Source organism: Dromiciops gliroides, chromosome 6 (genome assembly GCF_019393635.1).
Source record: "Dromiciops gliroides isolate mDroGli1 chromosome 6, mDroGli1.pri, whole genome shotgun sequence".
NCBI lineage: Eukaryota > Metazoa > Chordata > Mammalia > Microbiotheria > Microbiotheriidae > Dromiciops > Dromiciops gliroides.
In genome coordinates this window covers 55,316,570-55,330,691 of record NC_057866.1, presented here as the reverse complement: position 1 = coordinate 55,330,691, position 14,122 = coordinate 55,316,570, and the positions used below count along the sequence as shown (strand labels likewise).

Genomic DNA, 14,122 nt, shown 5'->3' with positions numbered 1-14,122 from the left:
TGAATGACAGACCCAACATACTACATAATTAGGCCCCAACAAAAGTCTGAAAGGAAAGCAGATAAAAATAGGACTAAATTATATTTAAAAGAAAAAAATCTATATAGTAAAAGCTTTCTTGGCTTCATGACAGGTGATCTGGCCTAAAATGAAAAGTTTCTCATCATCTTCCTTAAGAGACCCTTATGGAACCCAAAAGAGACATACCCAATTGTTGAAATAGGAGAGCCACACTGGTGCCTGTGACAGGAAGACTATCATGTAAAGGAGTCTGTATCAGCTGTCTGTCTCCTGCTCCCAAGGAAAATAGCTTCTGTAGAAAAAAAAATTACTCTTTTTATCTAGAGTAAACAGAAGAAAATTATCTGCAAACAGATAGTCTGTCTTATTTAGGGGTTCGCATTTCAACTTTAAGAATATGGTTTCACTGTCGTACACATGGAAATTTCAATTCTTAGACTTTGGGTTCAAGCTGTTTTGCAGAAACCAAAGTGATTCCCTAGACAGGACTGTGGCATAGGATGGCCCTGGAGCTGCTCTGCTCAAACTAAAGCAGCAGGGGCAGGATTCATCAATCGATCAGTAAGCATTCTTCCAGTGCTTTGCATGTGTGAAGCACTAAGCTGGCAATTTAGGACAGAATGCTAAAAAGGAAGCAATCCCTGCTCTCCCAGGGTTCACAACTGTGTAACTAAGATTCAATTCACAAAAGCAAATGAGAGCAAGGAGAAGTTAGGAGAAAATGAACACATTTAATACTTCAAGAATTGAATTACTGTCATTTCCTGCTAAAATTTCTCATTTCCATTTAGCCATATATTTTAAGCAAATAAGAAGATGCACTTAGGTTTCCCAAAAAGCTCATCTAACTATAAAAACAGTCAAGTTCCCTCCAAGCCTGATTGTAGGCTCTGCCAGCATGTGTTCTGTTGGGAAGGAGGAGTCAGGTAAGATGATGGGATGAGGAGGGTAGGAAATGGGAGAAAGAAGAGAAAAAGGAGGCCGTGAGGGACAGAGCACAATGACAAATTGATGCCTACAGTACTCCAGGAGACAAATAAAGGAATGTATGCTTTTATTTAAAATTTTTAAAAAATATATTAAAAAATTAACTCTGTATCTCACTCTCTTATTCCCTTAAGGAATATCCTTTAAAATCCTTCAACAACAATCCAGAAAAAAGAATTCACACTGTCTCTTAAAAAACAAACTCTAAGGGCTCTCTATTGTCTCCGTAAGCAAATATCACACCTTCTTAAAGCCCTACAAAGCCAGCAGCCTCCTGCCTTCCCAGTGCAGTCCCACAGCACTGGGCTCCCTGCTGCTCTGACCATCAGCACTTTCACAGGCTGCCTGCACTCTGTCTCTCCCATCAAGACTGTCAGGTCCTTCCCAGAAAGGGCTCAGGGTTGGGTTTTTCTTTTTGTTGCCTTTGTATCCTCAGCACTTAGCACAGTGCCTGGTACACTATAGGCACACAGTAAATGTTAGCTGATTGGCTGGTTTTTCCTTTCTCTGTAAATCAGGTTAACCATCTATTTTATTAGTTTTTAAAATAAGCTCCCAGTTTGATTTACCAATTCAATTGTCTTTTTGTTTTTAATTTTATAAATCTCTTCAATTTCCAGAACTTCTGCTTTGTTTGGAAACTTATGGTTTGTTTAAGGTTTGTTTTTTTTTTTTAAAGTCTTGTTCTCATTTCATTGATTTGTTCTAACTTTTGTTGATACAAGCATTTAGAAATTTAAATTTTCTTCTCAGAACTACTTTAGCTGCATCTTGTAAGTTTTGGTATGTGAACTAATTTTGGTCATGATGGAATTTTCTATTGGCTCTATATTTTTTTTCCTTTGACCCATCATTTCTTTAGAATTATGTTCTTTAGTCTCCAATTACTTTTAAATTACTTCTTTAAGGACATTTTATTAAATGTAATTCTTATTGTAGTAAGATCAGTAAATAATGTTTAGTATTTCTGCTTTTCTACATTTACTGGTGAATTCTTTATGCCCCAATATATTGTAAATATTATAAATATTGTAAATTGTAAAGGTGGTAGGTTCAACTGATCATTCAGCATCATTTGGCAATCACCCAATAGCTAGCATCTCTAAATTTTTTGAAGTCTATTTAGGTCCTTAATTTCTTTCTTATCTTTTGGTTAGTATTGTCAAGGCCTGAAAGGAAGACATTAAGGTCCCCCACTATTATAATTCTAATTTTCTGAATGAGATTTCCCCTATCCCTTAGATACAAGTGATTTAACAATATTACTAATCAGTTTATAGACTACAAACTGTGATTTTAATAATTTAGATATTCTTTAGTAGCTTAAGTGTCACGGGGGAAATTGGTGCTAGGGGTCCTTAGGTATTTTTCTTTAAAGAATGAAACCCCCTCACATTCAAATCCAAATAGAATAAAATAATCTTTTATTTATGTGCTAGAGAAAGGAGACCAAGAGAGAAGCCAAGGACTTCTCTCGAGGGGAGATGGTTCAGAGATGATTCTCAGAGATACCTATCTCCTAGAACAGGAGAAAGGCAAAAGTTTTTATAGATGGTGGATGGGGTCACCACCTGACAATGGAAAGTTCCATTTGGGGGTGGGGATAGCTTGAGTGAGAGGTGGTGGTCAGGACTTTTGAATTATCTCTGTCCCCTGGCACCAATCGGGCAGCAGCCACACCTAATAAGATTATCCCCCTTACTTCTCAAGGTGTATTCATCCTTCAGTTTGGCTGGCCAGTTTAAACACTGTTAATTCCAAATTTCTTGATATGTCCCAACCACAAAACATTAAGAAAATGATAATAAAGCAAGTAAGATAGATTTTGAAAGGAGCTAATGGGGGGCAGCTAGGTGGTGCAATGGATAGAGCACTGGCCCTGTATTCAGGAGGACCTGAGTTCAAATCTGGCCTCAGACATGTGACACTTACTAGCTGCGTGACCCTGGGTAAGTCACTTAACCCTCACTGCACCACAAGGGGGGGGGGAGGGGGAGAGAGAAAGGACCTAAACTATATTGTCAACTTCTCTACTCTACAACTTACCTAAAATTCAACTACCTGACTTCCAGTTGTGGTTAGGTATAGCTACCAATCAGCTTAAAGGTCAAATACCTAAAATAGTAACTTCTAAGTTATAAGAGACCAATCAGAGCCGGTGAGGAGTTCGAAAACCATGCTTAGCCAACGTGATGGAAATTCTTGATATTAGGAAACAACTCAGAGGAAGAGAGAGGGGGAAGAGAGGCTTTGTCCAAGATGGCAAAGACTCATTCCAATAGATGGCTTATGCTGTTACTTAGTAACAGGGCTATTTTAAATAGAGTACAGAGAATGGCAAGTGACTATGCTAATATCTGATGGTCTCTTTCTTCCTATTCTATATATTTGTACCTCTTGAATTATGTTAAATTGTGGGAGGAGTCATTGTATATAAATATTCATGGATCCTGAGGCTCAGGGTCTTCAGGTTCCAGACCTGCGACCAGCTTTACTGTGAGACAGGATCCGTCTCTGAATAAACCCATTTTCTTTTGGCTTGGAGACTCTTTTTTTTTTTTTCTTCATCTAACACTGTGACTTAGAAATTTTCCCTCCAATTCAGTTAACTTTTCATTTAAGTATTTAGATACTATGTTATGTGTCCCTATATTAATTGTTGATATTGAGTCTTAACCTCTGGTAGTTTTTAGTACTATAATTTAGTTTGATTTCCCTGGTTATCTCTTTTTAATCTTTTCACATTTACTGCAGCATTATTTGATACCATAATTGCTATCCTTGCTTTTTTTTTTTTTTTTTTTTGGTGAGACAATTGGGGTTAAATGACTTGCCCAGGGTCACACAGCTAGTAAGTGTCAAATGTCTGAAGTTGGATTTGAACTCAGGTCCTCCTGAATCCAGGGCCAGTGCTCTATCCACTGCGCCACCTAGCTGCCCCCTATCCTTGCTTTTTGTAAGTTCAGCAGAAACAAAAGGGATTTTGCTATCTGTAAATCTTTGTGTTTCAAAGGTATTGTTTGTAAATGACATACTATGGGATTCTGCTTTCTAATAAGTTATCCTTTTCTTTTTTATGACTGAGTTCATATGATTTGTAGTTATGACTTAATTATATATTTCCTTCCATCCTATCCCCTTACATTTTTCCTTTTATTACTTCCACATCTTTACCTATAAATAAGATAGTCATAGAAGAGAGGGAATTTTTGAAAATATTAAGTAACAATGTGATAAAAGATAGTGATTGTAATATCCTATTTTTACAAAAATTAGTATTAAAAGTCCAATTAGAACAACAGGCTAAAGATGAAGTTAGGAAAAGTAAAATGGACAAATAAAATTGGAGAATACAGTTTTTTAAAAAAATAGCTTTACTAGAATTATGTACATGTGCATATTTCAAATTAGGTTTAAGGCAGAGTTCGAGTTACATACAAATAATTTGTTATTATGCCTTGTTGTAAAGGAAATCCACCAGCAAAATTAACCTTATGACCTTAGTAAAGCATGGAATTATAGCTCTTTTTATAAGGCAGGCCATGGGGACAGTACTTAACTGAACTTTGATCCTTTTTTTTTAAAAGAAAAATATTCCAAGAATTTATTTTTTACTTTCTTCGTAAATTGAATTAACTGACAAAAATTCCATTCTCCAGCTCCCCTTTTCTTGCGTTTACCTGAGAACCCCCAGCCGCTGGGACAAGGCATGCACAAAGGTTTGCAATGAGACTTTCCAAGGAGAAATTCAGACTGTCCACATGCACAGTATAGATCAGGCCCAGGCAAGCCTGCAAATAAAATGAGGGCAGATAATGAACACAGAGGTGCAAAAGCTACTTCTCTATCACATGTGAAAAATCAAGTTTTTCTTTGAACCTAATGAGGCTATTTTGCTATGAATATATAATATATTTCATGAAGGAAATGTCTTTTTTTTTAAATGAAATCTCACTCCGTAACAGAAACTTTTGTCAAATAGGTTTTTCTGTTCAATTTCCACTTTTTCCATTAAACCTGAATTGCTATGTTTCTTTAACAAACCTCAAAAATCTCAAGTTTTTAAAAGCAAACATTTTAAAACTTTAGTTTTAAATTTTATAAATTCCACATATTTGTTCCACAATAATATTTAATCTGTTTTGATCATTACTTAGGGCAGGCAGAAAATTAGCATTTATACAGAGAGGTAATTTCAGAATCAGCAACACCTGAATTCAAATCCTGCTTTTGACCTATTAGTATATGACCTTAGACAAGGCATTCTTAGTGTCTCAGGCAATTCTTTAAGTCTGTAAATTGAAGAACATTTGTTGATTTGACTCTGGAAAGGGAGTTTCATCACTAGGAATTCCCTATATCAATGAAATCATAGTCCCAATCTTCCCCTCCTAAGCAAAAGAAGAGAGTCATCTGGGTGTTTCAAGTTAAGATGAGACAAGATTTTCACCTAAGAGCTGGGACAGAGTTGCAGTGACAGGTGGAAATAGTGATGAAATGTTACACTTAAGAAATTTTTTTCAACTTTAAAAAAATAATTTTTATAGATTTTTTTTGTCTTCCTTTGCTTTAATTTTCCCCTATATCACAATTTTGCAATTCTGACAAATCAACCTTTCTTGGTTCTTTCTTGCCATTTAATTTGTGTGGCATGTGAATTACTTCCCTAAATCATATATCATGTCATCATTATTTAATCCTGAATATTTACAAACAAAAATAATTGCTGATGTGAAAATATGCAGGGTCCAAGGAAAGAAAACCCCCAGTGTGTAAACCTCATGCTGCATTTGGTGCTGGTAGAACATGTCAAAACCTCCAACAGCCTCTTTGTTTTACTTGTACTTAAGAGCCCATTTTCATGCCCATTACATTCTTCCAAATGTCAAGTTTATTTGGAATAATTTTAAAAGTAAGCGTTACTTTATGATATAAATCATGTGTCAAATACTTAGAGCATATCAAGGATTAGAAATTAGATCCTTAGTAGTTTAGAATAACCACATTAACTTATCGGATATTCCATCCATCAGACAAGGATTCTATTCAGTTGGGGTTAATTTCATGTTATTGGAATATTCTTAAACCTATATCAAGACCATTTAAAATCCAATCATTGTTGATTCATTAAAAACAGATTTGCAAACTAGCACAGACCAAATTTGAGAGCTGTGAGGTTCTTTACCCTAAAAATTTCTGGATAATCTAATCTGGACACCATCACCAAGCTTTTGGGAGCAAATACTTCTGCAGGCTGAATTAAACCAGTGACCTCCTCTTCACCTTCAATGTCTTCTTGTTTTGTTCCCTAGAAAACAGAGACAGCGATCAACAAACAGAAAGAAATATTGTCCTTGGTTTGGACCTAACAGTACAGATCATCAAACGACTTAAATCCACATCAAGAAAGCATGGCAAAGTTCATATGCTCTTTTAAATGGATAAAGGCAATTTTAAAGTGGAAGGTAGGAAGGTTACTTTAAGAAAGGCAACCTGGTACAGTTTAAAAAAAAAGATTAACAGAAATATAGAACCTCTGACACTTAATATTTGTGTTGTTACCTTGGTCAAATCATTCATTCTCCCTACTTCTTCATTTTTTCATCTTTGAAACAAAGGGGTTAAAGGGGGTTAGCCTATATATGGCCTCTGGGGTTTCTTCTGGCTCTAAATCTATAACCTCTAGAGTTTTGGTGATGACTCAGGGTTCTCAAATTTAGACATGAAGACAGAAACACTGCAGTCTCTTTAGGGAACAGACTGCAAAGATCAGCGTAAGCTAAGTGTGGAGAAGCTCATTACCCAAAGGATGACTGTGTGATCTGATGAAGTTTTCTAGCACTAGCAGCTCATCAAGGTTATCAGTTATCTCCTCACATGAAGAGAGGATATAATGGAAAACCAGAACAAGTGAAATCACAGCTTATTTAAAATATCAAAATAGGGGATATTTAATTCACTGTTCATAAAATCCTCAAATTCTATTTAAACAGACATAAAGTTGAAAAAAAGCCTCTACTAGAGTATAATGATTATCTAAATAGAAACTTTATTAGAATTAAAAGATTTACCTTATGTTTTATAGTATATTCAAAATAGTCACTCTTTTTTATTTTTTAATTTTTAAATTTATTTTAATTTTTATTTATAATTTTCCCCAAGTTACATGTAAGGAAAGAAAAAAACACAAAATTTTTCACATTGATTTTTGAAAACTTTGTGTTCTAAATTTTCTTTGTCCCTCCCTCCTCAATCCTACCTTTGCAATCAAGCAATTCAGTATGTCATACATCTGCAGTTATACAAAATATCTTCACATTAGGTTGTGAAAGAAAATAGACAAAATAACTTTAGAAAAAGGAACTAACAAATAAAATTATACTTCAGTCTGTATTCAGATACCATCAGTTCTTCCTCTGTTGATGGTTTGCATTTTTCATACGTCCTTCTGATAGTATCATTTCTTTCAAAGTTACTATTGCTACCTGTATTACCCTCCATCCTATTTTCTCCCCTCGATATTTGCTCTATTTTCTATCTTCTTTCACCCTATCCCTCCTTGAAAGTGTTTTGCTTTTTGCTACCCCTTTCCCCCCTTTTCCCCATCCCCTCCCACTTTCCCTCAGGGCAAAATATATGACTATACCCACTTGATTGTGTATGTTATTCCCTCCAAAATAGTCACTCTTACGAGATCAGAGGATTCAGAGTTGAATAGGACCTTAGAGACTAGTCAATGAAAATGAACACTGTTACTTGAAAATTCTAAGAAACAGAACAGGACGAATGAGAAGCTAACTTCTCTGGCTTTCTGCATGTACCTTTTACATAGACCTGACTGTATAATATGTTCATGTCTCTCAGAAAGCTCCAGGTAGAACTGCTAGATTGGCTCCCAGTGGTATCTATGCTACTACTTATTCTGTACCAGCAAAGGAAAATGTGAATGATGAATCCCAAGTGACATAAGGACAACACATATTCTTTGGATTTTGCCAATTCTAAGCTTCACTCCTATCCGCCAATAGCACTGATACTTAACCGATTTTTAAAAATAAAACCAACAGAGTAGATGTATAATTTATAAAGTCAACAAATATTTGTTGAGTTCGTAATGTCCCCTGACACTATATTAGACACTACTTGCTCATCAAGAGCTTCCAGTAGCAAATCCATTTATGTCACTATACTATTTTTGAAGGATTTTCACATACATCACTTCATTTTGTTGCAAAGGGAGGGTTATGATCCCGCATTTTACAAATGATTTTGTTGGGAGGGAGTGGGCAGAACCTGGAATACAGAGCAAAGTGATCATTTTTCTCTCCATTTGTTGAATGGGGACAGAATAAACAATGATGGTCATCATGATGATGATAACCAGCAGTTACATATCACCTTTAGGTCTGCAAAGTACTGCACATATATTATCTCAGGTGATTCTCACAACTACCTTGTGAGATAGGAGCTATAATTATCCCCATCTTACAGATGAGAAAACTGAGGCTGAGAGAGGTTAAGTGACTTGCTCAAGGCCACACAGCTAATAAGAATCTGAGGCTGGATTTAAATTCAGGTCTTCCTGACTCCTAGTTCAGCTTTTTTTCCCCCCATAAAAGTAGTTTATTATTTTCCAGTTACATGTAGAAATAGTTTTCAACATTTGTTTTTATAAGATTTCTAGTTTCAAATTTGTCTCCCTCCCTCCCCTCCCTAAGTGCCACCTAGCTGCTCTTTACTCTGATAAGAAAGCAAGCCTGTGGGGCAGCTAGGGGGCACAGTGGATAAAGCACCGGCCCTGGATTCAGGAGGACCTGAGTTCAAATTTGACCTCAGATACGTGACACTTATTAGCTGTAGGACCCTGGGCAAGTAACTTAACCCTCATTGTCCTGCCCCCCACCCCAAAAAAATCCAGCCTGTACTGGCCCAGACTTATTAATGAGCAGAACAGAGTTAAGAGAACATACAGATAACCTGCACAGTGATTCAAACTTGGTCCTACTATGAATTATATATATATATATATAATTATATATGAATAGGGACTGTGTTTCCTGGGATCAGAAGGAGTAAAAGTTCATGGCCAACCGCCATGAACTTCTGGGATCAGAAGGAGTAAAAGTTCATGCCAACCGCAGTTCTCTATACTTCTACTTCAAAAACCTTAAAATAAAAAATAATGTGTCAGGGGCAGCTAGGTGGTACAGTGGATAAAGCACCCACCCTGGATTCAGGAGGACCTGAGTTCAAATCCAGCCACTTACTAGCAAGTCACTTAACCCTCATTGCCCTGAAATAAAAAAAAGTGTCAAATGAAGTAAAAGGACTACAATCAAAAGAAAAAAGAAAGAAAACTGCCAAAAAGTTAATTCCCACAGAAAATTAAAAGATTTTAACTCAGGTCCTCCTGAATCCAGGGCCAGTGCTTTATTCCCTGTGCCACCTGGCTGCCCCCTGGTCCAATTATTCTTTTTTTTGTGTGAGGCAATTGGGGTTAAGTGACTTGCCCAGGGTCACACAGCTAGTAAGTGTTAAGTGTCTGAGTCTGGACTTGAACTCAGGTCCTCCTGACTCCAGGGCCAGTGTGCCATCCACTGTGCCATCTAGCTGCCCCTGGTCCAATTATTCTTGAAAGCAACTATGGAACTATGTCCAAAGCACTAAACTGTTCAGATACTCTGATCCAGGAATGCTTCAAAGAGATCAAATAAAATATACAAAAATATTTATAGTAACACTTTTTATAGTAGCAACGTATTGGAAGCTAATAGGATGCCCAAGAACTGGGCAATAGCTGAATAAATCAGGGTATATAAATGTAATGAAATACCATGGTGTTGCAAACATAACAAAAAGGACAGATTCAGAGAAACCTTAGAATAACTGTATGTGTTGATAAAGAGTGAAATGAGTAGAATCAAGGGAACAATTTATAAAATAACAAAATACTGTAAAGACAAACAACTTCAAAAGACTTAAGAACTCTGATGAATACACTGACCAACCATAATTCCAAAGGATTGATGATGAAGTACACTACCCACTTCTTTTTTTTTTTTTTGAGGCAATTGGGGTTAAGTGACTTGCCCAGGGTCACACAGCTATTAAGTGTTAAGTGTCTGAGGCCAGATTTGAACTCAGGTCCTCCTGACTCGAGGGGTGGTACTCTATCCACTGTGCCACCTAGCTGCCCTGCACTACCCACTTCTTGACAGAAAGATGACAAACTTAAAATTCAGAATGAGTAAGATGTTATGTTATAAGTTACATGTTATATTTTGCTTGGCTATGCAGTAGTCTAGTTAAGAGGTGATGAGGACTTGAATTAAGAAGGTGGTCCTATCAATAGAATGTGCAAATAACATTGGATTTAGTCTCTAAAGGCAGGTTCTGCTACTTACTACCAGGGTGACCTTGAGCAGGTCACTTAACCTTTCTGGGCCTCAGTTTCCTCATCTGTAAAGTGACAGGGTTGGAAAAGATGTCTGAGATCCCTTCCAGCTCTAAAATTCTATGATCCTAAGAAATTCTTGATGAATGAATAAGAACAAACTTCCAAAAGGAAAATATTAATTTACATTTAATTTTCAGGATGAACATACTATAAATAACTATTTCTAGGAATGTAACTTTATTACAAAGCATATGTTGAAATAAGCTGGCTTGTAGAATCCCTGGAAATTACAAAATTTGAAGAACATTAATGTACCAATAGGTGTCTACAAATAATGAATTGTATGCTTTATATGATTATTAATGAATTCAAAACGACAAAAGAATGATGGAAATTCCTGGAAAAGATAAAGATATCCACATTGTGAAAAATACCCAGGAGTACTATTAGAAGTCAGCTAAAACAGATAACAATTTAAAATAAATGACAATTAACCTACTTTAAAAACAATGCAAAATAAAACACTTAAAATTATGTTCTAGAAGTCTATTCCATGAATTACACACTCAATGGAGCAATCAGCAACAGGAAATAAAAAATACCCATTCCCATAAACCAGTAAGGAGAAAACCTTTCCATTTTTATCTTTATCACTTTTCATATACAGATGTTGGATTCTCATTTTGTAGGCCTGCTGTGAATCATGAGATGTTTTTATTCTTAATTCAGAATATTCACCCCAAGAGAATAACATGTTCCAAGTTTAAAGATAAATTCCCATTCTCTGTTTCCAAGCAGAATGTACTCTATGACAAAAATACACACTGTAGCCTATGATGTAACATGGGCTTGGTCCATGAGAAGGCAATAGGGTACTTTGGCAATAATTTATTAATTCTATGAATGCTCAATTGATCATGTAAAGCATAATGTCAAACTCAAATACAAATGGGGGCCACTAAAACATATATAAGGATACCTATGGGCAAATAATTGACTTGGAAAACCAAATATTAACATTATCCAAGTTTTATTATAGCTTTGTGTATTTTGTTAAATATTTCCCAATTACATTTTAAAATTGAGACAGTACTTGGGAGATCTGGGAGCTAGATTTAGCCTTCTGACATAATAGCTTCTTCCTCTTTGGAAATATCACAATTATCTTTGAAAGAATTACATGGTGCTGTTGAGTTTGCTGATGCCTACATTCCCCTAAAAACTTATTTTACATATGTTGTGGAGAGCTAAAACATGTCAGGGAAACTCAGAGTACTGACTGGAAAATGTGCCATGTATGTGATTGAAAATATTCTTCATATTCCTATAGGTTATTTTTTTTGTTGGTCACTGCAAATATAAAGTTTCATAGGATTACATGGTAGTGTGAATTATTTAAGTTTAAGTTCAAGAAGTAGTCTTTTAGTTTTCATAGATTAACAGTGTTAGAGCTATATAGAACTTGTGAGATCATCGAATCCTATCCCTTTATTTTACTTTTAGTTAAAGCTTTACTGATGACTTTTGTTTTTCCCCATTATTGTCATTTTGAGACATACTCTATTACCCATTCAACTAGGGAGCCTTCCCTGGTAGCAAAGAAAAAGACTTAAGCCAAACCATTTGAAACAGGAACTGTGACTGGTATTGCCACAGTCCCCAGGAACTGTCCAAGGAAAAGAGAAAAGATGCATTTTGATCCAGATTTTGAATCACAAGATGGAATCAATGTGGTTCACTCAATTCCCATAATTAATTACATGATGTCCTAATACCCCTCAATTCCCTCATTAGTTTAGAGAACTAATGAGAATACACTGAAAACTCATAAATTCAGATTTTTATAAAAACATGTACAGAAGAAATATTCAAAATACCTTATGAAATATAGACTTAAATAATTGGGGAAAATATTATTTGCTCATGGATAAGCTGAGCCAATGTAATAAAATGACAATACTATCCCAAATTACTGAAGGATTACTTTATAGAGGTAGAAAAAATAACAAAAACTCATCTGGAGAAACAAAGAGTCAGAATCCCAAGGAAAATAGCAAATGAACGAATGAATGTTTATTAAGCCTTACTATATGAAAAGCACTGTTCTACATGTTGGGGATACAAACCAAAAATAAGACATTTTTAGGCAGGAGACAATACATATGGACATCCAGCTTATCCTACGTTCAGTAGAGTGTTTGGCAAAGCAGATGGTAACAATTGTTCGTGATGTTTTTTTTATGTGAAACCATCTGATAATGCAAAGAATTTAGTGACAAGAACTTTCCTATCCTTGTTTTCAGTAGTTTCTGGCTGTTACACCTGGAGAAGTTGCATCTCCATAGAGGTTGCTTCCCAGGATGATAGCTGTGGGCACTGAACTAGAAGCACTGCTATACCCAAGGTTCATGGGTTCAGGGTCCTAAGCTGTCTCCATTAACGTCTCAGGGGAGATAGTGATCAAAGTGGTAATGGTAGGACATAAGGGAATATTGGAAAAAAGGGAGAAAGTAGGGGTTTTAGGACCAGATCTCAAACTGTACTATGACACAGTAATCATTAAAGTAATTTGATACTGGTTCATAGAGGTCAATCAGTAGAACAGATTAGATGCACAATCCATAGAAGCAAGTGAGCCCAATATCTAGTGTTTGATAAACCCCCAAAACTTCAGCTACTGGGGTAAAAATTCATTATTTGACAAAACTGCTGAGAAAACTAGAATAATTTCTGGTACAAACTACCTCACACTATATCCCAAAATAAAGTGAAAATAAGTATGCTTCAATCTGCATTCAGACTCCATCAGACTGAAGCATACTTATTTTCACTTTATTTTTTTCATGTTTTTTCTTTTGTTCTGTTTCTTTTCACAACATGACTAATGGAAATGTTTTACATGAATGCACATATATAACCTATATCAAACCTGCTTATCATCTTGCGGGGAGGGAAGGAAGGGAGGGAGAAAATTTGGAATTTTAGTAAATAATGAATGCTAAAAATTGTCATTAAAGTAATTAGAAAAAAATACTATTAAAGTTAAAAAAGAATAAAAGACATTCTCTAATCAATAAATAGACAAAAGACATGAACAAAGCAATTTTAAAAGGAAGAAATCCAAGTTATCAATACTCATATGAAATATATGCTACAATATTTGAAAAATCACAATTTCCAAAGCTGAAATAAAAATTACCACTAGATGTAAAAAATCAGTTGCAAATCCACACACTCCTCCTCCCTGTGTCCTAGTATTTCTTATCTTTCCCAAGACATTTATTATTCACACCAAATATCTCACTTAACAAAACATTAATTAATTAATTATTAAGAAAAACAAATATGTGGAATATCTGACAAATGTATATTTTGGGCTAGCCAGCATTAAGATAGACTCCAATGCTCTGAACTTACCTAGTTCAGAATACAAGCAACCTAAAAATATATCTTAAATTCTTGTAAAATGATGGGGTTGATTAGACTACCTTAAAGGTCCTCTTTTAGTCCAAACATTCCATGATATTTCTGCAACTTTTACAATATTTCAAGGCTCTTATTCAAGGGTAGAGTAGGCTGGTAAGCTGCTGTACTCTGCACCAAAAGGTAACTTGCAAGGAAGTTATTAAGATATTTTTATGTGTTGGTAAATTGTGCCTATAGGAATAAATTTCTGGAATAGAATATGCCACAAATGGCATATTATGGCAGATTAAG

General features: G+C 35.4%; 1 protein-coding gene across 4 annotated transcripts in view; it reads right to left on the bottom strand.

The window, feature by feature from the left end:
- SBF2 (SET binding factor 2) overlaps positions 1-14,122 on the bottom strand; it is a 496,438-nt gene that overhangs the window by 268,885 nt on the left and 213,431 nt on the right. For all 4 annotated transcript variants that reach the window (XM_043970029.1, XM_043970030.1, XM_043970031.1 and 1 more), the window contains exons 4-6: positions 6,194-6,316; positions 4,689-4,799; positions 208-313 (exon numbers count right to left, since the gene is read on the bottom strand). In XM_043970029.1, the coding sequence (XP_043825964.1) occupies positions 208-313; positions 4,689-4,799; positions 6,194-6,316 (340 nt within the window). The remainder of the gene's footprint in view (positions 1-207; positions 314-4,688; positions 4,800-6,193; positions 6,317-14,122) is intronic.